This window comes from Pinus tabuliformis, chromosome J (assembly GCF_031772625.1).
Source record: "Pinus tabuliformis cultivar Carrire ecotype Pingquan chromosome J, CPIR1, whole genome shotgun sequence".
NCBI classification, from domain to species: domain Eukaryota; kingdom Viridiplantae; phylum Streptophyta; class Pinopsida; order Pinales; family Pinaceae; genus Pinus; species Pinus tabuliformis.
Genome location: NC_142295.1, coordinates 1,384,064,431 through 1,384,089,908, shown reverse-complemented (window position 1 = coordinate 1,384,089,908; position 25,478 = coordinate 1,384,064,431). Strand labels below are relative to the sequence as shown.

At 39.6% G+C, this 25,478-nt stretch overlaps 1 protein-coding gene across 4 annotated transcripts in view; it reads left to right on the top strand.

The window, feature by feature from the left end:
- The window catches only part of LOC149232516 (pentatricopeptide repeat-containing protein At1g10910, chloroplastic-like), a 386,506-nt gene that overhangs the window by 308,169 nt on the left and 52,859 nt on the right, over positions 1 to 25,478 (top strand). For all 4 annotated transcript variants that reach the window (XM_089379433.1, XM_089379434.1, XM_089379431.1 and 1 more), the window contains one exon: positions 14,824 to 15,143. In XM_089379433.1, the coding sequence (XP_089235559.1) occupies positions 14,824 to 15,143 (320 nt within the window). The remainder of the gene's footprint in view (positions 1 to 14,823; positions 15,144 to 25,478) is intronic.

Here is a 25,478-nt window from a genome sequence, read left to right as displayed (position 1 = left end):
TGGTGTTGTGCTTTAGGAGTATCCAGTCTGAAAATTTATGAAACGTGGTCCCTGGAGGAAGAAAGAGAAGGTTGTAGCCTTCTGTAGGTCGGCACCTACGTATTAATACATCAGCTAGTACAAGAGATAAGGGGGTGGTAGCTCCCTTCTAGTAGCAGCTGGAAAATGAGTGAAGGTTGGAGCATTCAGTAGGCCGGCACCTACGTACTAGTAAAAGGATCGACTAGTACAAGAGCTAAGGGGGTTGCAGCTCCCTTCCAGGAGAAGCTGGAGAACGAGAGAAGGTTGTAGCCTTCTGCAGGTAGAAACCTGCGTACTGGTATAAGACTGCACCAGTATAGAAATATTGTAAAAAGAAGTTTCTTATTAAAAGAAGATAGAGACAAATTGTAGCAGGTGGTTTTCACCCACATTGGGTTTCCACCTTACATCTTGGTGTTCATGTGTGTTGCTTATGTGTGATGATCTATTCTGTTTTACTGCTCCTGTTTACTATTCATATGGTTAATAATGTTCTGATGCACTCATTAAGGATCAATTAACTGAATCATAAGTTTACTGGATATACGCTTGTTGCATTACACACAATTGCGTATACACGTGGTTTGCCTTAACTGAAGTAGCGTATATGAATCTTAATATGGAAATGAAAAAGTTATATTGATTTGATAATACTGATTCACCCCCCCCTCTCAGTTTTATTTCCAACAATTACATGGGCTTGCAAGAAACAAAGTGCCATTTCTCTTTCTTTAGCAGAAGCAGAGTATCGTGGCGCCATAGAAGCTAGTAAGGAAGCCCTGTGGCTTCGTCAGATCCTGTCAGAGTTTGGCTTTCAGCAACAGCATCCGACTACACTTTGGTGTGATAATTAAAGTGCCATTCAACTATGCAAAGATCCAGTCCAACATCAGTGCAACAAACACATTGAACTGCACATGCACTTCATCAGAAAGCTCATTCACGACCATGTTCTTGAAGTGCAATATTGTTCAACAGATGATCAAGTTGCAAACATCTTTACAAAGGCTCTCACAAAGGAGAAGTTTACTAAACTTCGATTTATGGTTGGAGTTCAAGAAGTTGTCACTAAGGGGGGATATTGCTAATGCCTCCTTCCTTCTCCTATTGTGTCATATTTGTACATCCTTCAATCCTATCCCAAGTTGTTCTTAAGGGGGGATGTTAGGATATTCCAACACATAGGAAATAGTTAAGTATAACTTGGTCTAGTGTAGAGTTAGGTAAAATGTGTTTCTTTACTATGTACTTTTGTAACTTACAATCTGATGGTCACGATATGTGGTGATCTGACGGTTCATTCTCTCCTCAGTATTACCGACACTTGATCTATGGCTTAACACCCGATTGGTCCATGATCTCTATTTAAAGAGCATGGAGGGTCATTTGTAGGGTAACCGTTCATGAGAGAAGCTTATGTAAATTTTCATTTTTTATTAATAAATTGCCTCAAGTGGCCGCGTTGGCTTAGGCCGTGGACTGTTTCCCTCTTTGAGGGTTTTAACCACGTCAACAATACTAGTGTATTGATCTGTGATCTGTTAGTGAGCAGTGCCCTTTGGTGTTCTGTCTGAGGAACTTACCCTATAAATTCCTACACCTACAGATCAGCGACGTACACATTCTCAGTTCGATAGAGCCTCTTCTTTACTGGCTCAAGCTTCAGCGAATTATGATCCTGACACCTTTGTAGAAGCTTCAGGCCATCTAGATTGGGACACAACTATGAATGAAGAATATCATTCATTATTGGCAAATGATACATGGGATCTTGTTCCTCTTCCAAAGGGACAAAAACTTGTTAGATGCAAATGGGTTTACAGAACCAAGTATGGACCAGATGGAAAAGTTGATAAACACAAAGCTCGTCTTGTTGCTAAGGGTTTTTCTTAAGTTGAAGGCATTGACTATACTGAAACCTTCTACTGTTGCCAAAATGAACTCTATCTGCCTTGTTCTTTCCCTTGCTGCCTCTTTCAAATGGGAAGTCCATCAGATGGATGTAAAATCTGCCTTCTTGCATGGGGACTTGCATGAAGAAATCTATATGGAACAACCTACTGGCTTTATGCAAATAGACTCCAGGCTTGTATGTCGGCTTAAGAAATCCCTTTATGGTCTCAAGTAAGCCCCTCGTGCTTGGTATGCCAAAATGGATAACTTTCTTTTAGAACCTGGCATTTCTAGGTGTCATTCTGACAATACTGTCTACACCAAGAAAGTGGGCAAGTCTCTTATCATTCTTGTTCTTTATGTTGATGATCTTATCCTTATTGGTAGTGATCCCAACCTTATATAATATAAACCATGTGAAGTCCAACCTTGAAAAGAAGTTTGAAACGATAGACTTAGGACACTTGCATTATTTTCTTTGTCTTCAAGTCTTGCAATCCAAGGAAGGTATTTCCCTTTCCTAGTCCAAGTATGCCTGTGATCTTCTACGCCATTTTCACATGGAAGACTATAAGCCAACCCCTTCTCCCTTTCAGTCTGGAGCTAAACTTTCAGTCACTTGTACTTCCCCTGCAATTGATGCTACCTTATACCGTCAACTTGTAGGAAAACTTTTGTATCCGACCCATACTCATCCAGACCTTTCCTTTGTTGTTGGCCTTATTGCTCGGTTTATGCAAAACCCACATGAAAGTCATTGGAAAGTAACTAAAAGAATACTCCGTTATGTTCGAGGTACAGTTCAATTTGGGACTCATTACAGTGCAGAAGCATCTCCTTATTGGTTGGTTTCACTGATTCCAATTGCGCTGGTGACCCTGATGATCGGAAGTCTACTGCAGGTTATGTGTTCACTCTTGGTTCAGGACCTATTACATGGGCTTGCAAGAAACAAAGTGCCATTTCTCTTTCTTCAGCAGAAGCAGAGTATCGTGGTGTCGTAGAAGCTAGTAAGGAAGCCCCGTGGCTTCGTTAGATCCTGTTTGAGTTTGGCTTTTAGCAACAACATCCGACTACACTTTGGTGTGATAATCAAAGTGCCATTCAACTATGCAAAGATCCAGTCCAACATCAACGCAACAAACACATTGAACTGCACATGCACTTCATCGGAAAGCTCATTCATGTCCATGTCCTTGAAGTGCAATATTGTTCAATAGATGATCAAGTTGCAAACATCTTTACAAAGACTCTCACAGAGGCGAAGTTTACTAAACTTCGATTTATGGTTGGAGTTCAGGAAGTTGTCACTAAGGGGGGATAGGCTCTAATGCCTCCTTCCTTCTCCTATTGTGTCATATTTGTACATCCTTCAATCCTATCCCAATTTGTTCTTAAGGGGGAATGTTAGTATATTCCGACACATAGGAAATAGTTTAGTATAACTTGGTCTAGTGTAGAGTTAGGTAAAGTGTTTCTTTACTATGTATTTTTGTAACTTACAATCTGACGATCACAATATGTTCTAGACATGAAGTGATCCGACGGTTCATTCTCTCCTTGGTATTACCGACACTTGATCCGTGGCTTAGCACCCGATTGGTCCATGATTTTTATTTAAAGAGCATGGTTTATCATTTGTAGGGTAACCGTTCATGAGAGAAGCTTATGTAAATTTTCATTCTTTTATTAATAAATTGCTTGGAGTGGCCACGTTGGCTCAGGCTGTGGACTGTTTCCCTCTTTGAGGGTTTTAACTTTTAACCACGTCAAGAAGACTGGTGTATTGATCTGTGATCTGTTTGTGAGCAGTGTCCTTTGGTGTTCTGTCTGAGGAACTTACCCTATAAATTCTTACATTTGGAAGGTATCTTTTTGCCCTTGAGACACTAGTAAATGTCGGTTGAGCCAATTTTAAGATTTATTGAGTTGGTAGTTATGGGTTCTAATTTTGTGCCAATACAATGATTTTGATGAGATATATTTTTCTCCGACCATTTTAATTGTTTTTTTTGTTTTGTTTTGTTTATAAGTTGAAGGCAATGAAATGATCTGAAAATGATCAATGGATGATCAAGGATCCAGAAAAGGCCAAAAATTCAAAGTTGTTGGATTCGAGTGAAAGCAGTGCCATCATATAGAGCTTGCAGAAACGATTCCAATGCAACTTGAACGAGCAAAAATTGACTTCGTATGAAGAAGTTATTCAAAGTCAAAGTTTTCAGGGCAAACTCCAAAAAGTCAAAGTCAAAGTCAATGGTCAACAAGTAGTCAAAGGTCAAGGTTTGACCGCCACATGGCATGACGAGAAGGTGACAAGTGGCAGGTTATGATTGTGCATATGGACCAATGCTGCGTTGAAAAGTGGCAGGTTGTGGTTGGGTGCATTGAGACCAATCCCAAGGCGACACGTGGCCTCATTGGATTCGTCAAAATTTTGTTAAGGATCCTGACGAATTGGACGAGATTCGATCCTGTGACCTCTCGGCTGCAAACCTGATGTCTCATTGTTGAGCTATGTTTATGGCTTGTTTAAATAAGCCCCGTTGCGAATATTTGAAGGAATATGTGTTTTTTATACAAAAAAGATGGCAGTCCGCCAAGATTGGCGGCCCGACCATAGCAAAATATCCGTCATATCTACTCTCCAACCATATCTGCTCTGCCATATCCTCTGTCAAGACCTCGCCAACTTATCCATCCGCCAACGGTAATGTACATACGTATGGTTATAATACAATGTATATGGTTGGGGGAGTGGCGGGTTTGGGGGATCCTGCCCCCTTATTATTGTTTAAAGAAAATGTTTTAATAACAATAAATTGTTATGAATCCAAACCACCGCCGGTGAGATTAGGATTTGATCCCCCGACCTCCTACCTATAAATTAAGTTTTTCACCGGTATGCCAAGGGGAGGAGAGGTGAGATTTTATGCAGTAGAGAAGTATTTGTGCAGGTACAGGCAGTGAGACTTAAAACTTTGAAGGCACTTTTTGGGAGATCCGGGAAGCCTTTTTCAGAACCGAGAGTTGCTACAAGTTCCTGAGACAGAGCAGATTGCAGCAGGATTGTTCAGGATTGTATCTGAAGCAATTTTCTTTTATGTATTTATGGTTTTGAAGATTTAATATAAAGGCCTCCCCGCTGAAGACCAGGGCCCAAAGATGTAGGCTTGAAGATAGCTGAACTTCATTATCAAACTTTTGGTGTCATTGTGTTAATGTGCTTGCTGTTATATTTTCTGAATTACTGCAATTTCTATTTTCAAGTTCTTATTCTCAATTTCAGGTTTTAAAGCAATTTAAATGGTGTTTTAAAAAGTCATGCATTAACACTTTTTAAAAGATAATAAATCACATTTCAATAAAAGATAAGATCTGGGATCATGAAATTTATGGAATTTATTTGTCATCACTTATAGTATTTTATTGCAACAAAAGACGTTTGCGTCCTTTGTAGAAAAGTTAAAAACATTGTTTACAGTGACCAATTTAAATTATATTCCAGATTCATGATCAAGCAAGTGTTGAATTAGAGTTTAGCAAATTGTAGGTCAGTCAGCCTCATAATTCAGTCAAACATGGAGCATTCTTATTAACGATATTTTTAGATAGGTACATTGTATAATGTGGTGATTCTTGCATTTTGGGATAATCAATTTGGAAGGATTTTAAATCTGTTGCCATGGAGCTTATATATACAAACAGTATTTTAAAAGCAGTTATACTATATCATTAAAGCTCAAAAGAATGTTCCAATTCACAAGCATTTATGTTCAGATTTTGTGAAAGGCTTCTTGAAGTTTGGCACTGTTGAGGCTGGCTTTTGGCTAGTGGTTATGTTTATATCTATATGAGAAGGGCATGCCAGTCACTAGAATCTTGCAAGTGTAAGTGACCCTTTTGCAGGAATGATAATAGCGATTCCAAGTCGAAGCCTTTTTCAGTTGTTGGTAGTTGTAAAAAAAAGGGCAATTACTATTCACATTTGTTAACCTAGATTAAAATAAGTTGTTGGCTGATATCTAATTATGAATAGTGTTTGAGAAATATTTTCTTTCAGTAAAATTTAAAAATAATATAGGCAGCATAGAATAATGGAAAAGTGGCGGATCTAGAAATTACCATTATGTCTATTATCGCTGTTATGGGAAAAGGGGGAAACATTCTGCATGTTGGATGAGAAGTAACAACTGATATTTGAATGCTGAGATATCCTTTTTGGTGTGGGCAAACTGAGGAAACTGTGAGTTCTTTAGGGTCCAAAGTATACGTAGAACAAAGGAAAGTGAACCAATGAATATTCAAATATGTAGATATTTTATATCTGAGAAATGCAACTTATAGTTCCAATAAGGAACCTGGAAACCTGCAGACTTTCCAACAATCTTGAAATTGGAATCATTGTACGGAAATGAAAGAACCGATTACTCCTTGTACGGCACAGAATATTCGAATCCTTACAAGTGACGCCTTCTATGACAATTACTGATAGTTTACCTGGCTGTTTTGAGTTCTCCATTTGAGCTTTATCAAGTTAAGTAGATTCAATTGGCTGTGGCAACTTTGGAAGCAAATTGATTTGGATTATTGGTTGAAAGAGGCTACACTTCTGAAAGAAAATTTGATGAATAAGAGTTTCTGTTATGGCCCCCTTTTTATTTTGATTTTAGGAATTACATGAGATAGGGCACATTTTTCTTGATGGGTGAAATATTGAAGGGAGTTACACTTGTATGATGGAGTGAATTAATGTGGTAGTGGCAGTTTAGATGGGAAGCACACTTCCTAAGAGGGGTGCATTCTTCTTCATGGCACATTCAATGGTGGAGATTACTTTCACATAAGAGTGCACTCTTCCTAATGTTGGTGCATTGACCCATTTCCTACCTTGTCTTTTCAAAGAGACCTCTATTTGCTTATATTCATGGATGACTACTCCATTTGCACTTGATCTACTTTTTATAGAACAAAAGTGAGACTTTTGATACTTTTCTTGTGTTCAAAGCCTTAGTTGAAAAGCAATCCAAAAAGCCTATCAAATGTTTGCAGACAGATAATGACACTGAATATGTGAACCACAAATTTCAAAACTATTGTACCACTGAAGGTATTCGACTGCAACATATTGTGTCCTACTATCCACAATAAAATGGTGTTGCTAAAAGGAAAAAACACACCTTAAAAGAAATTCCATGTGCCCACAATTTTGGGCTAAAGCCATCAATTGTGTCAACTGTGTTCAAAATCACTCACCTCATAAAGCTATCTAAGAGATGATCCCAGAAGAAGTTTGGACTCAGAGTAAGCGAAAAATTAGAATTTCGATTTTCTTCTTAAGATTACTTATTCTTCCTTCTCCTTCACTTGATCTTGCCCTTTTGGATGATCTTTTTCAAATGAGGTTGAATGCTCTTATATATAGCTGTTCTAGGAGTGCAAATTTTCCCTTTTAGAGGTTGACTTCTTCTTTGCCCTTTATGTGAAAATTTGGAGACCCAAATTTATATTGCAGCAACTGATTAAGTATCTTCTATTTGTTAAATTACTGAACAAATTATTTACTACATCCTATAGCAAATACCGAAACTAATACACTGCAACCTTCACCAATTAAATTAAATGTGGAAACAAGAAACTGAGCAAGAAAGAAATACACAACACATGACACCGTTATTTTTAGACAAATGTCCTTGGAAAAACCCAATGCGGGAAAACCAGTCCAGCACCGGAGGGTTGTATTATTAAGCAGTGGTTTTCTGAATACAATTCGTTGGATGCCCAACTGGCTATCCGATACAGAGAGAAACTGGGCAAAAAAATAGTGAGATGATCTCACCTTGTCACTGGAAGAATCGACATTGCTCTGTGCTGGAGATGAGCCTCTGCACAGTCTCTGTATCACTCCCACGCAATCACTGCATCATTGTCTCTGGGATTGCGTTGCACCTCCTTCCGATCCTCTGCTCGCCGGAAACTCCAACTCTCTGGCCTCCCGGTCTTACAACCCGGCTTCGACACTAAATCCTGACTATTCCTCAGTAGAATTTCGATCTCCCTTTAAGCTTTGCGCTGCCACAACGTAGCTTTGCGTGGCCCTGTGTCAGCCTCTCTGGAAATCTTTCTACTCTCTCTGCTTTGTACTCTCTGGACCAGGAAAACTTCCCTCTGAAAACTATCCTTGCCCCTCACTACAAGAAATCTCCTCGATTGATTCTCTAGCAATTGCTGTGTTGCCCTCTCTGAGAAATTTGATCTCTTGATCTCTCTCCGATGTGTCTTCCAAATGCCCATCGGAGTCCTTATAATCATTCAGTTGAGTAATCAATGACCCAGATTAGATTCTAATCAATGGCTTAGATCGTTTGGACTCGATATCCGTCTTGTTCTAGAAGTTTCACCCTTAGTTTGATTAATACCCTTTAATTATTTTAATTTCCTAAGTTTATACTTAGGCATCCATTAAAAATAATTAATTATTTTAATAAAATTATCTTCGGGTGGAATCTCTCAAAACAATTTCTGGGTATTCTGGAATACATGTGTCCTAGCCTCACTGCAAATTTTGAGGCTTAGAGCACATCCAATGTTACTGGAAATCAACACTTTATGATTGAGGGGAATTCTATGGATTTTATCGTCAGGCTACCTCTTACACCACAAAGGCATAATGGCATTCTGGTTGTGGTGGATAAACTAACGAAAAGTGCCCATTTTATTCCCATAAAATATACTTATGAAGTTGCTAACATAGCTTTAGTATTTATAAATGAAATCTGTAGATTTCATGGAATTTTGACGAAGATCATTTCAGATAGGAATCCACGATTCACTTCCAGATTTTGGACTTGTATACAGTTAGCCTTGAGAACTCAACTAAATTTAAGTACAACTTATCATCCTAAGACTAATGGATAAACAAAAAGGTTGAACCAAGTCATAGAAGATATGTTGAAGATGTACGTTATGGATCAACAGACACACTAGGAAAAGTACTTGCCCTTGGTTGAATTTGCATACAATAACATCTACCGTAGTTCAATCAGAATGCCTCTATTTGAAGCATTATATGGAAGACCTTGTAGGACACTATTAAGCTGGGACAGGTTAGAGGAGCGAGTGATAGTGGGGCCAAAAAAAGAAAATTAATTCAAGAGATGGAAGAACAAGTAAAACAAATTAGGCAATGATTGAAGGAAGCACAAGATAGACAAAAAAGTTATGTTAATGCTCACAGAACAGATAGGAAGTATGAAGTAGGGGATCAAGTTTTCATTCACATCAGACTAAACAAAAGCACCATTCGGTTTGGAAAAGGAACAAAGTTGTCACCTTGGTTTATTGGGACATTTAAAGTTCTGAAAAAGTTGGACCTGCTGCCTATCGTCTTGCACTGTCACCCCACGTGCATAAAGTTCATAATGTTTTTCATGTATCTATATTAAAACATTACATAGCTGACAAATATCATAACCTTCAAATGGAAGGAACTGCAGGTATTAGACGAGGGAACCATTTTGGTCGAACCATTACGTATACTGGAACATAGGGTTCAACAGCTCAGGAACCGCCTAGTAGACCAAGTTAAGGTCCGGTGGAACAAATATAGCTCTGGATTGGCTACCTGAGAAAATATAGAGACCATATGTCAAAGATACCCCAACTCACTGTTGATAATATCGGCGATATTCGAAAATATCGCGATATTTTCGGCAAAACGATATATCGCCGAGAAAATATCGCGATAATTTCTGTTTTGAAAATATCGAGATATTTTCAAAATATCGGAAAATATCGGCAAAATATCGCGATATTTTGAAAATATCGGCAAAATATTGGCTATATTTAAAAATATGAAAAAATTATTTTTTATGCTTGCCGATATTTGCCGATATTTTAGCCGATATTGCCGATAAGATATTTTTTGGACCCTCGCCGATATTTTGCCGATACCGATATTTTCAACACTGCCCCAACTTGTGTTGATTTTGACGAACTTAAAACCTTATTTTGTATATGACTACTTTATTTCAGTTAGATACTTAAGACTATCATTTTGAACTATTACATGTAAAAAAAATGGATTTTATTTTAACTCTGCTGGTACATGGATACCAATATGGAATATGTTATTTAGTTAATATTGTTGAAATATGGATACCAATATGAGGTCTAGTATTTGATTACCTTTCCATGAAATTTAAATAATGAATTATGTTATGGATATCAACCTGATTGATGAAATGGAAATAAAAGAATAACCACATTTGACTACTTAATGTGAAAACAAACCTACAGATATATTGGCTAGACATAGCCAAGTATGTTATATAAACTCAAAGATTAATATCATAGATGACAACATATTGGGAATGCATAGAAATTGTTATCTGAATACATTTAGTTTTGAATATATTGATGCATATGTTATAATGTGTGGGCAAGTGTTTACATTGCAGATATATCATTACCAAACCGACCACGTGATGACAAAACTCCAAGGACAATTGAGGCTCAATAAGGTTCCATGATAAGGTGTTGACCCTAATCCTACTAGGAGGGGTGGAGGTGTTGCCCACCGTTTATCCTCTAAATCCTGGAGTCATGGGAAGACTGTGCGAGTCACGCTCCCCTAGACGTGTGATGATCACTGCCGAATGCCTACTGGGGAATTAAGTTGATATAATCGAGTGTGTCACCCTTGAGGTTTATAAATGGTTAGATCATTATAGCTAATGCCATAGCATATTCCAGTAGAGGACAAATAGGATGGGAGCGGAAGAGATTAGGAAGGATAGGATGATTTTCGAATAGCTTGGAGACTTTGCTCGGGCAAGGCATGACTACTAAAGTTGTAAACCAATAAATGATCAAAACATAAATGTTAAAATGCCCTCATATTATAAACAAGAATCCAATCACAGGACACAATCCTTCATGAATATAATAAACACTAAAAATAAGTACTAATATACTATATAAACCCTAACTTCGGGATGAAGTTTTCCGAAGGAGGGGTGTATGCTATGTCGCACGGGTTCTTGAACCCGGGGGTGGGGTTCTTGAACCCGTCCCAGGTTCTTGTCCCCAAGTACCGGATTTGGGTACGGGTGCTTCTGAGAAGAACCCATAAAAACCGGGTTCTTCTATGAAGAACTGTGTTCTCCATTAAAAAAATTGGGTTCTTTTTTCTTGACGGGTATGGAGAACCCCGATAATGGGTACTTGGAACCCCAAAATCGGGTTCTTTGGGGTTCATTTTAGTTTTTATTTTTAAATTTTTAATTAATTTAATGGGCTTCCCCTAATATTCTAGGTAGCTAGTTCTTCATCTTGCGAGAGGAATTGGAGTACTTATGCCTTTATCCATTTAGTAAAGAGAAATAGGTTGGGCTCAAAGAAAGCAATGAACTTAGTGTACATTCATAGCACACTTCGTCTCATATCTCAAAAAGACCTTGGGTACAAGGAGGGTCCTTTCAAGAGATAGGACCAATACACAAATGATGTTATGTGTGTGGACGAGGAGATACAACCAGATGGCCTTATTGAGCTACCTCCAGTTGCTATGGATGAGCAGGAGCCTCAAGATGAGAGTGATTCCTACCTGGAGAGCATGCTAACTGAAGATCTGAGTGATGCTGATGACATGGCTTGAGGAAGCCATTGTTGACTACTAGCTATTTTTATTTTTAGTATTTTAAAATTTCCTAGTTCATGTTTGGAGATGCCTTAAGGCAAATTTTGATTGTAGTATGACAATGGACATATATCATGAATCTTATTAACATGTAAACTCCAATTTGCACTTGATATCAAACTAGAAATTTTGAAATTTCAATGTGAATGTTGAATGTTCAATAATGTGCATGTTTAAATCTTTAAAGTTTAAATCATAAATATTTTAGTTTTCTTGTTTAAAGTTGAAAAATATACAAATTCATTTATATTATAATTTATAAAATATAATATTTATATATTATATATATAAATTATAATATACCCTCGAAGAACCTAGGTACCTTGTTTCAAAAGATGACGTACTTGTCCTTGTCCTCGAACCCAAATTTCCTGACAACATAAGGTGTATATAATGACCCCACCACGAATTATGGGCAGAAAATGAGTATTAGCATGCATACGAGGCATGCATATGATAGCTACATATGCATGTATCACATGCATTGTATTAGTAAACTTACTAATTGGTTATAAAATATGTCTAAAGAAAGGATAAACGAATTAATTAGTAAAATACTAGATTAAATACCTAACAATTAAGAAGGGAAATCTTACCCTAAACATAACACTCCAAAAGTATATATATGGTAAATATCTCTTTATTAACTTTGAATAGATTAAATGCTTATAAATTGAATAACACTTAATTTCTCTCATTATTAACATAATTCAATATAATATATCAAACGTATATTCAAATTAAAAGGAATGGTATATATGAAACATATTATATACAACTAAAAAAAAGAAATTATAGTATCTATAAGAAGGGACTATATATATGTGATACTCTATGACCTGTTGTAAAATGAAGGCAACAACCTCCAACCATGATGTTGCCGTGTCAAAAGGCGGTGGAGAGGTTGCCGAGGAAGGAAGGAACCTCATGAATATAAGGGGATCGATGGACAAATTTGAAGGGGAGGAGTTTTGGGAGTATTTCGCAGACAGTGAAGGAAATTTCGAGGAATCCATAGACAGAGAGGACAAAGAGGAAGGGTGGGCCTTAATTGTTCTTGAAGTTTTGGGCATGGGTGCCAGAGTGCTTCCATTTTGAAATACTTTGGAGCTGGGTACCGAGATTGTGCCCAGTTTGGCTGAGAGGTGTTGGTCATTTTGGTAACGGGAGCAATTTGGTGCTATAACAACTGAGGATTGACTTCAAACACGAAAGCCAGGTATGTATCTGTGAATTAAATTGATAAATTCTTATTTAAATTGCGGCTGTTAAACTCTGGTAGAATTTAGGAACTTAAAATTTGCTTTGGGTATTAAAAGAAAGATTATTTAGAATAATATTTGCATAATTTCAATGTGGTTTAGTCTTGCCACTGGATTTTAAAATTTCATCTTTCGAGTTCTTGGACGTTGCAAATTGCAATATAGTTGATGCTATCGAAGTCTGCCATTTTGAGGCTGGGGAGCTCAGTTTCAAGTTGAGTGACTTGAATAGTGTTCACTGTACTAATCAAGTTGTGAAAAGCATCCCAAATCTGCTTTGCACATTTGTTATCCTTGGTGTGATGAACAAAATCGAGCTCCATATATAGATGAAGGAATCAAAGGGCTTCAGTCTTTTCCAAGAAAACAAGGTCATTGCTCCTTTCATTGGGGGTGGGGAGAGGTTTCTCCAAATATTTCCATATACCCTTGCTAGGGAGGAGGGCTTGCATTTGATTGGCCCAAATATGGTAGTTGGCGCTGTTAAGCAAGGGTAGAAGCCATTTTCTATCCATGAATCAGTATATCTGTGCTGTCCTGAAAACAGCAGGGATTTTGGCTGGAAAAGAAGGAAAAAGAGTGTGCTGCCCTCGAAAGGGCACAAATCTGCAAATATGTCCTTGATATTCTCTAAAAGAACAAAAAAAAAATGCCATGAAAGGAGGATGCTAGTGATGTATAGGGTAAAACCCTTAGAAATCTGTTGCTGTCCTGAATCGGTGCTGAAACCCTACTTTGCAGAACTGAAACAGCCTTCAAACAGCTCTGGACAGAGAAAGAAGAGTAAATGACTACAGATTCATTTTGGCAAACCTTAACCCAGACAAGTAAATGACGACAGATTCATACCAACAGCCATTGCTGATCACAAGAGAGATGAACACACCATAGTGTGCTTAAAAAGCATAATTGTGCTTGAGCGAGAAGTCAACTATAAGCAAGAAAGATTGCTGCATAACCCAAACTCAAGTACTCAAGAGAGGTGGGATAAAGAAGAGATAACCCTAAGCCTTTCTCACCTGAATGAATGATTGTAAATGACAGGAGTGTGTTGTATTTATACACACTCTTTAGGGTTGAAGCACTGGCCCAAAGAGGTTGACTTAGCCAAAATAGCCAAATAAAGTAAAGTACAGTAAATGAGTTAGTTACCCATGTATGGACTCAATAGAGCCATCAATACAATGAATCGGAACGTGGCCTGAACTGAACATCAACCACAAAAAACAGTACTTTGAGCATTCATGGACAGCTTAAAGTTTTCAATAGGATAAAATGTAGGAGCCAAAAAGGAAGTGTTGAAAGTGGTTTAAGTGAAACTTTTCTGCCAGGGGAAGAGTATGGGCCAAAAAACATAATTTTGTGCATGGCAAAAAACAACAGTAAAATATTAAATGCAATGCGACAATGCAAGAATATTCTTTTACCATCAAGGACATCTACAAAACCTCATCAATCACTATATTGTCTTTGAGGCCATCTGTAAGTATGTCATCTAGAGTAGAGTTTTAGCCTTGAGGTCATCAAACTCATCTACATAGTCCTAGTTAGTAGTTTGTTTAGCTTCCATATGAAACACAGGAAGCAATTTTAGTAAGTTTCCTAGCATTTAATCCAAAGTAATATGTTAAAGAGATGGAAACATTCACAGTGAGGTCTCAGTTAGACCTTGTATTATGTGTGGATCCTATTGTCCGTAAGCGGTTGTTGAGGGATTTGATCAATCATTTATTTGCCCTTGTGGATGAACTATGTGGGCTCTGAGATCTCTCTGTCTAAATAATGCCCAAAGGACAATTTTGTCCAACCAAAAGTATTTGAGATGCTGGCAATGGTAACGTTGCTCCATTATTGTAGGGAATTACTTTTATTTATTAACAGTTTTACTTTTATTTTTTTCTCTTTCTCATGTATGTTTATAATTTGGGTATTCTTTTTGTGTGGCAGATGGCTATTCATATAGTACCATGATCTCTACTTATTCTAAGATTGGAAATATTGAAGAGGTAAAAAGGTTAGAAGAGGAGTTAGAGAATATAAAAGGAAAATATGACTTAGTGGTTATGAATACATTGTTGAATGCTTATTCTAGAGGACGTGATATGGAGCATGTCATGCGAACACTCAAGAAAATGGACAAGTTTAAAATCTGTCCGGACCGACAAACATTCAGTATTCTTATTTCATATTTCTGCAAGGAGAAACTATATGACCTTGCGCAACGTACTCTCGAAGACATGCAAGTTAGAGGGCATCGACTAACTGAGGTATGCCCATATGTAAATGATGTCTATAAGTAGAGTGTGTGAACCAAGCCTTTCATGATTGATATTTGGCACTGAAGGTTATATGAATATGACTGTCTATCTCTCACTGTGAACATAAGACTTTTGCTGACAAACACTACACACACCATAGAAAATGAATTATATGAATTGTTTTAAAGCAATACATGGGAAATTACCATATTTACTACCTACTTGTGATTTCCAATTTTAGTTACTCAGATACTATCCATATTATCAACATCTGTTGCAATGTTTGCACTTTATACTGTCATAGTGGTGTTCAAGTATTTAGCATGCATGCAAAATTGTAGGGCCTTTGTTATAACCTCAATATCCTAATGTCTGTCATTTTATTTATGCCTAGAACCTTAGTCACCAGATACGCCGAATTTGAAGCATTAAATTCGAAATTCGGCGTTTTTCAAGGGAAAACGAACATATTCGGCGTTTTTCAAGGGAAATTCGGCATTTTTCAGACCTTGCAAGGGTTGGTCACCAAGTATCAAGCATTAAACATCACTTTTTTGTGGTCAAATCTCCAAATTTTCATTCCCTAGCTCTGCTAGTTATTTCTCTATAAGGCTGATCTGTTATTGGCATGTGTATGTGGGCTAACAAACTGTGGTTGCAGCAGTCATAAAGGTCTGATATTTGGTTTTGAGCTAACAATTGGTGAGTGCAGCTATTGAAAAATTGATCTATTCTGATATAAAATTTGATATTAAGCATTTAATAGTCTGATTATAAGGATAATCATGATAAAATTCACTCCATACCATTTCTCATATGCATATGATATATCTATCTTTAATATACATTTTTTTTTTTTTGAATTTCTATATGTCGAATTTTATGTCGAATTTTATCGACAAAATTTGAGTTGCCGAACTTTATTCGAATTTCATGGTCCTCGAACTCGAACCTGGTGACTAAGCCTAGAACCCAATTGAGGTTTTAATTTGCAAGAGAGAGGAGAGTCAAGACACATATATACATTTTAGTTATTTAGTCCTCTATGAACAAGCACTGTACCAAGCAAGACGACTAAAGTCACGTATCTTTGTGAGAAGACTATTTATTAGTTTTAAACTAATTTAGTATACTTCATATTACAAATGTAAGCAATTTGCTTGAAGTTTAACTATATATGCATCATATTCTTCCCTAATTATTCTTATTATTGTCATACTAATAACCTATTATGACCATTAGTTTGTTGGAATTTTGGGTAGCTCAGAAGGTATTTCTGAGAAGGATACCCACCATAAAAGGTTGGTTCGGCAATTTACCCAAAAGTGGGGTTTTGGACCCAAAGAATTGGGTTTAAGACTTGTTACCACTCAAACTAGCAAGGGGCATAAAGGGGACTCCTAAAGGGACAACTGCTAGGTCAAGGGCAACAATGGAGGCTTAGCCCACTGTCATCTCAGCTAAGACTCCCTACTCTTTACGGACTTTCACCGATGGGAGGAGACACAGTATATAGAAAGTCACTTGTGAAGGATGAATCAACTGATGGATGTGAAGTGACTTTAATGATCCTTTTCCTAGAAGGGGGATTAAGAATGGAATTGGAGCTTACTTGCTCTTCAAGCAAGGTACACAGATTTCTAGGATAAGGAGGTGAGGATTTGAGGGTTAGGTTAGAGGAATATGCTTTGTAAAGAAGTTTCCCAGTCCTAAAATCCTTATTGAACTTGACCTCCCAAATGGTTCTTGAAGAATTGACCTTTCAAAAGTATGGGACCACACGGGATCAAGTGGACCCAGCCTAGGTTAAGGAGAGAGAATCTAGCAACCAATGATGTTCTTAACCTAGACAAAGAAGGGGAAAGGATCAAAGCAAGAATTTCCAATTAAAAGTGTCAATTTGATCCTATGAGGTGCTAGCCTAGAGAATACCAGGGCAAAGTTTGATCTTAGAGCTAGGACTTGGGTTATCACACAACTCCACCATCAGAATGGCTTCAAAATTGGAGGATGCCTTGAGGACACACCAACGTTGTAGAGGCTAGGAGATCGAACTTTTTCTTTGGCTACTTTGTTGGGAAAGAAGGGGAAAAGGTGGAGAAAAATGTTCTTTGATTGATCACCTATTCGTGGACCAGTGCCTAATCCCTTGGGAGAATGGAGTCTAGGATAATGATGAGAAAGGAACTTGTATTTCAGTTAAGGAGGCCTTAAGGACTACTTCACTTGGCCTTTAGGGCAAGAAGAAGAGAAGTCAAAGATTTTATACTTCGCTTGGCAAAAAGAGATGGCTTATCAAGATAAATTCACCGGTGGAATTATCCCTAGGAGATTTCATTCATATACATGGCCCAAATGTTGAGAGACGTTATATAGAAACAATAATTCCACAATTTTGCAATTATGCAATGCAACAATTAGCCCTAGTATAGCAAAAATTCCATTCAATGCATATGGCAAAATTAAAACAAGAATATCATTAAATGTGTGTACCTACATGTAATAGAACATATCCAACCATCAACAATTTGACAATAAAGAAGCTCCAAGGTAATATACTTCAATCCAAACATCAAAATTCATCCATGCACCAATTCATCATCCCAGAAAAAGTGCAAAATTCTCTAAAGAGAAGGATGATCCAATCCAAAGTGATGATACAAATGAATTCATGTCTCTCTTATTTATACACTCATTGGGAGTTCAAATTACCTAATTTGAGCCTACATTAACCCATCAACTAAAATAATGTGCAAATAACCATCTAATGGTGACAAGCCCACCAAACTAGCTCACAAATAAAATAATAAGCCTCCCAAGAGGTCGAATGATCAATAATGCATGTCGTTGGGCTCTCTTAGAGGCCTGATGAAGTCCCTAACTGCCAAAATTGTGAGTTGGACTTGCAAAAGTAATGGACAAGGGGTTGGCCCCTTGTTCTTCACATAATAAACATGTGGTGCTCCCAATGGTCGTGAGGGCGCACAAGTGACCTCATGGGTCTCCAAGTAAGTCGAAGATGCTTGTAGACCAACTATAAGGGCTTAAATGATGGTGTAGGTGATGCCACATCATCTTACAAGTCCTAGGTCAGCTGCCAAGTGCATGGTACATCTGTGGCGCTGGCTAGGCAAAGGTGAACTGGGTGCATCTTCCTCATCCAATAGGTGAATCTCGAGCTAATCTTTGACATCTCTGGGGATCCATTTAGTGTTGTTTACTGCTGTAGAGGCCCATGGCTCTCAACACATGCCCTACATGTGCCAATGTAGCCCTCTGCAGGGTTAGGACCCCGTATAGGGAGACCAAACCCAAGATGGAGACCACCTGCAATCCTGCATAAGATCCAATGCATCCCCTAGCCTTCCAATACAAGAAGTAATCAAAGAAATCGAGTAAAATAGCTTACAAACCATGGACCATAGGTGGGGACTTCATAATGGCCTGCCCTTCCATAATGGGCTTTGGCATGTGCTAATGTCTCCAAACTCCAAATGGGGTTAACCAAGCATCCCATTAAGTGGTTTCTACTTTTAAAGGGGATAATATGTTCAAGGTACATCCTTTTAAAAGTGGTGGCATGTGATAAAGAGGTGAATGGAATAGGGAGTGAGAAGGGGCAACCTTGGGCCACATGTTGGGGTACAAGGATAGCTAGTAGAAGGGAAGCCCACACTTGGGTATATAATGCATAGGAGGGAGCAATCGTGGGACATGAGGTGCCCCAACCTTGATTTTTCTACCCTATTTGTATACCTTTTGCCTTTTTATGATTTTTCTTCAATTAACTGCTCAGGGCTCAAAGGGTAAGAGCATGATGTGTGAGATGTAGCAGTGGATGGCCCCTTTTAAGATTCGACGATTCATTGCCCATCGGGGGTTGGGACAATCATGGTTTCCTATATGATGAAGGGGGCTCATAGAGCCTGTAGGAACCAGGGTGATGGCCATGATGATGGGGTAGAGATCATGCATTTGCTTTTGCCCACGTGCTAAATGTGTTTGTCCCGACCATCTTTTGCATTTTGTGGTACGTTTTCTTGTTGAATGTGGTCAATTGTGCTTTTACTTTTTCTTTTTAGCTGCATCAACCTCCAAGGCATCATTCCAAGCCTGACCCAAGGTGTGGGCAAGGGGAAGGGGAGAGCTAGCCCTATGTGGACCTAGTGGAGGAATGTGGACCCAGGTGGGGGAAATGATGAATGGGGTAATAATGAGTGGAAAGGGGGTAATATATGTGGATGAGGGAGCGAGACCATGCAACCAAAATCAGGGTTTCCAGTGAAATACCATCCCTAAAGCCAAATGATCAGTAAAAGAGATCCCACAGGACTAGAATCCAAGGTTAATATCCAAAAGGGAGTCTATGGGAGAAGAGAACAGACCTAGCCCATTCGTTCCACCGAATCCCTCCATTAATAATACAAAAACAAATACATGCACAAGAATCAGATACATCAACACAAATATTTTGGACAATTGTCCTTGGAAAAACCCAATGCGGGAAAACCGATGCAGCAGAGGAGGATTTATTATTCAACAATTCTTCAGTACGACTGGATGCCAAACTAGCTTACCCAACAGAGAAAAATTCTCCAACACTTCTCTCAGACTCAGCGTCAGGCTTGTTGGCCTCTGCGTAGCTCCCAGACCCTTTGTGTCAGCTACTGCTTTGCGTCAGCACTGGGCCCCTCTGTGTCACCCATGCAGGGCCTCCAGTGACTTCACAGTTTTGTTGCCTCTGCGTTTGCCTCTCTAACCTCTGAGCTGATCCATTAGTGTTGTTCCCGATTCTCTGTTCTGTATTTGCTGCCTCTTGCTGCTATCCAGACCACTAGTTCGAATTTCTTAGCTAACCTCGCTCTAGAAATCGAACCGACTAGTTTGCTTCAGTGTGTTCTCCAACTGACCCTCAAGCCTCTTCTTATACTTTTCCTGTTGGTCCTTCAACGGCTGAGATTACATCTCTAATCAATGGTTAAGATTAGATTTGGCTTGATCCATGACTTTTGGAAGCTTCTAACCCAGTTTTATATTAATACCCATTAATATTTAATTTTTCTAAGTTTAGACTTAGGAACTCCATTAAAAATATTAATTATTTTAATATCTCCTAAACCGGGTACAATCTGTCCAAACCATTTCCGGGTCATGGAGATCTCATTTGCTTTAGCCTCTCCACCAATTTTCATGGCTAGAGCACATCCGATGCTACCCCAAATCAACACTCTCTCTTAGCGAGGACTGTGCTCTAGTAATACTCCACACTGAGCATCACTCTGATTATACAACGCCGGTACCTGCGCTGATGCTAGGCCTCCCCGCTCAACATCCTCTGCACTGCTGCATCCTGTATTGCTGCCCATGGCTCTACTGCTATCGCTGTCACTGTTGCATCTGTACGACAACTCCCTCTGCATTCGTGCTGCTGCTGGTCCTTTCTCCCAACACAACATATGCACTGCAACTCCCTTTGCATCCGTGCTGCTGTTGGTCCTTTCTTCCAACACTGCATCTGCACTGCAACCTCTTCTCATCATGCTGCATCGTGCTACTGTTGACTGCTACTGCACTGCAACATCACCCCCATTTCTGCTACTGAAATGGATTCTTTATCATCCCCATATTTTCCCTGAAATAATTAAACTTTGTTCTTCCAAGGGCCTTGGTGAGGATGTCTGCCACCTGTTCTCCTGGAGGAATGTAGCTCAACTGTACAACTCCTCGTTGGACACAGTCTCTGACAAAGTGACACCGGATATTAATATGCTTTGACCAATCGTGAAACACTGGAATCTCAGAGAGCTTGATGCAATTCTGATTATCACACATGATCCCGGTCACCTCCATTTTCCTTCTGAATAGGTTCACAAGAAGTTTTCTAAGCCATATGGCCTCTCACGAAGCTGTTCTTGCAACCATATATTCTGCCTCAGTTGAGCTCAACCATATATTCTGCCTCAGCTGAGCTCAGAGCTACGGATTTCTGTTTCCTACTACACCAGGAGGTCATTCCCAATCCAATGTTGAAACAGTACCTAGAGGCACTTTTTCGATCCACTGAACTTCCAGCCCAATCTGCATTTGTAAACCCAATCAATCTGATATATGTACTCCTGCTGTGTAAGAGTCCATAATCGATTGTTCCCTGTATATATCTGAGAACATGTTTAGCTGTTGCCCAGTGCGCCCTCTTCAACTCCACCATGAACTGACTGAGGGTGTTGACAGCATAACAAATGTCTAGCCTGGTATTGACCAGATACATCAGGGACCCTATGAGCTGCCTGTATAAGGTGGGATCAACATCCTTTTCTTTTGATGCATCAATTTTCTTCCAATTGGTGATCATTGGAGTAGCCATGGGTCTACAGTCCTCCATCCTGAATCTCTTTAGAATTTCTGTAGCATATCTCTCTTGTCCAAGGAAGATCTCCCCTTTTTGCTGTCAAACTTCCAACCCCAGGAAATAATTCATCTGCCCCAAATCCTTCATGTCAAATTCTGTGGCTAGATTCTTCTTGCAGTCCCCGATGAGCCTGGATGATCCTGTCAGGAATAGATCATCCACATATAATACTAGGATTAGAGGCTCATTCTGTACAACCAGATAGTAGAGATTTGGATATGCGTCGCTCTTGACAAATCCCATCGTCTGCAAGTAGCCATCAATTCGACCATACCATGCTCTAGGTGCCTGTTTCAACCCATACAAGGATTTCTTCAATCTACATACATGAGACTTCTTCTCATGTGTCTCAAAGCCTTTTGGTTGTTCAATGTATACCTCTTCTTCTATCACCCCGTTCAGAAATGCAGTTTTGACATCCATCTGATGAATCTCCGATCCCATCTGTGGTGCAAGAGATATCACTGTTCTAATAGATGTATACATGGCTACTGGGCCGAAGGTCTCTTTGTAGTCAATTCCTTCCTTCTGAGAATACCCCTTAGCCACAAACCTGGCTTTGTATTTTAACACACTGCCGTCTGTAGCGTATTTAATCTTGTAGATCCATCTCAAACCTACCACCGATCTATTTTGAGGCCTTGGCACTACCTCCTAGACATCTTTCACCATTATGGAGTCGTACTCCTCTACCGTCGCATCCAACCAAACCTGATGTTGAGCAACCTCCTGAAAACTGGTAGGCTCCCCATCCTGAGCTACTATTGCCTAATATCTATCTGATTGTTTTCGCTCCCTCTTATTGTTCCTTGGTGCACTGATGAAATCCTCTGCATCTCGTAGAATCTGACGAAGCTCCTTGCTTGTTCTTCCTTTGCCAGCAGGTGCTTCTGTTAGATTCTCATCCTCCTGTGATTCTTCCTGATCCGAGGAAGAATTATTTACTTCCGTTGGTCGAAGAGGTTTGACCAACGGTTCCTCTTTTGACTACACCTTGTAAGGCATTTCTTGAGATTTTCTGAAATTCCTGTCCTCCATGAACTTCACATCTCGTCGAACTACTACCTTCCTGCTCCCTGGAAGATAGATTTTGCACGCCAAGATAGATTCTGCATGCCTTAGCATTCTCACTATATCCCACTACATATCCTTTCTCTACAATTTGATCCAGCGTCTTCCTCTTTTCCTTAGGTATGCAACAATATGCTAAGTTCCCAAATATCCTGAAATGACTGACTTCAGGCGTCTTCCCTGTGAAGACTTTCTTTGGAGTAATCTTGCCCAATGCTTGATGAGGAGTTCTATTCTAGACATAGACTACTGTGTTGCATGCTTCTGCCCACAGGAATTTTGGCATATCCTGATCATACATCATGGTGCTAGCTGCTTCTACGATAGTCTTGTTCTTCCTTTCTGCTACTCTATTCTGCTTCGGATTGTAAGGAGTTGTCCACTCTCTTTTGATGCCCTCCTTAGTGCAAAAATCAGTGAAGTCCTTGACATATTCTCCACCATTATCTGAGCGCAAAACTTTTATTTTCTTCCTAGTCAGATTCTCCACCAGAGCCTTGAAGTCTTTGAATCCACAAAAAACCTTGTCCTTGGTTTTCAGAAAATAAATCCAAGTTTTCCTTGAGTGAACATCAATGAAGGTGAGGAAGTACTCGACACCACTAAGAGCTTTAGTGGACATAGGTCTGCAAATATTTGAGTGTATCAATCCTAGTACACTCTTGACCCTGTTTTCACTTCTAGGAAATGCTGCTTTGGCATACTTTCCTAGAGCGCATCCTCTGCATACATCTTGTTTTGTACTAAGATCTGAAACTCTTGTTACAGTGTTCCTGAGAATTCTCTAAGCCCCATGGTCCAAATGTCCTATTCTTCTGTGCCATAGTTCGCTCAAATCCTTGTCTCCATGACTGCCTATTAGTGCCATTGGTGATTCTAGTTGTAGTCTGTACAACCTGTTACTTCTGATCCCGATCTGCACTTTTTTCTTCTAGCTCAAGCATTTGAAGTATACTTTCTCCTTGATGACGAAAGCATCATAGCCTTTGCCTTGATGTTGCGACACGGAAAGTAAATTCATCCCCAATCCTGGTACATGCAACACATTGGTGGCACAGAATCGCTCTCCTGTTTCTGTTTGAAAAACTATGGTACCCTTCCCTACTGGTAACTGGAGTACACTTTGCCTTATTCCCCATGGTGATCTGAAAATTTATCCTTTCTGTTGGAATTTCTAAGTCTGGCACGTTAGAAACCCTTCATGCACTTTACTGATTTATTCCTACCTACTTGTTCTGTTAATTAACAAGTTATTTACCATGTAAATACTGGAAATAAATACAAGTACATGCTCAACACATTACAGATCATCAACTGAAGGAAATAGAAACAAGCACACAAGTGACACTGTTGTTCTTGGACTAATGTCCCCGGAAAAACCCAATGCAGGAAAATCGGTGCAACTATCTGAGGGTTTGATTTATTAAGCAGTTTCAAAATACACTCTGGGTGCCAAATTCAGCTCGCCAATAAAGAAAAATCTCGGCAGTAGTACCTCTCTACTCGGAAGTAGATATTCTGGCTAAAACCTCGGATAAACACTCCGACAGCTCCACAACTCCAATCTGCCCCACGAAACCCCAATGTCAGCCTCTAGGGATTGCGTCAGCCTCTCTCTAGCCCAGCGTCACTCTGGCTTGGCCTGCGTCAGCCTCTGGAGGCACTGCATAAGCCCTCTGGCCCTCTACGTCACCCATGCTGGCCCTCTGAGGTACTGCGCAACTCTTGGTTGGCTCTGCTTGAACCCTTGACTGCTTCTGTGTCCCTCTCTACGGCTACTGCGTCGATCCTCTCGGTGCTATCTCTGCCTCTCTGCTTCTGTATTCACTGCCCCTCAACTACAACTCTGATCACTCTCTCAACTTTCTCAGCAAACCCAACCGAGAAAGTCGAAATCTTGATCTCTTGGTGTGTTCTCCAAGTGACCCTCAAGCCTCCTCTTATACTTTTCTCATTGACAAACCAACAGCCGAGATTAAGTCCCTAATCAATGGCTAAGATTAGATCTGGCTTGATCCATGACTTTTGGACCATTCTAACAGTTTTATATTAATTCACATTAATATTTTAATTTTCGTAAGTTTAGACTTAGGGACTCCATTAAAAATATTAATTATTTTAATATCTCCTAGACTGTTTAGAATCTGCCAAACCCTTTTTGGGTATTGGAGATCTCATGTGCTATAGCCTCTCCACCAATTTTCGTGGCTAGAGCACATTTGATGCTACCCCAAATCAACACTCCCTCTTGGCGAGGACTGTGCTGTGGTAATACTCCTCACTGAGCATCACTCTGATCATCCGACATCGGTCCCTAAGTTGGTGCTAGGCCCACTGCCCAACATCCTTTGCATTGCTGCATCCTGTACTGCTATCCATGGCCCTGCCACTGCCACTGCTGCATCCGTACTTCAACTCCCTCTGCATTCGTGCTGCTGCCCATGGCCCTGCCACTACCATTACTGCATCTGCACTGCAACCCCTCTCATCATGCTGCATCGTGTTGTCCATAGCACTGCCACTGCTAATTGCTGCACTGGAACCCTGTTATTGAGATGTAAGTAACTGATCTCCCAACTCTGACATCTCTGTCAGGCTAGAGACACTCTTGATGCTGAGGCTTCCTCTGTCACTAACAAGTGCTCCCTCTCTAACCTCTGCGTTGCTGCAACAACTCTGTGCATTTCGCACCGTTGCACATCTCTCTATGCCATCCTGCACTGGTGCAACACTCCCGTGCTTCTCGCACTGCTGTCTCACACTATCCTGGGAATCCTGCACTGTAGCTCCCTCTCTCGCTCCATCCGGATCTGTCTCTACTGACATCGTTAGTACTGCTACTTCTCTTCGGGGCTCCCCTAGCA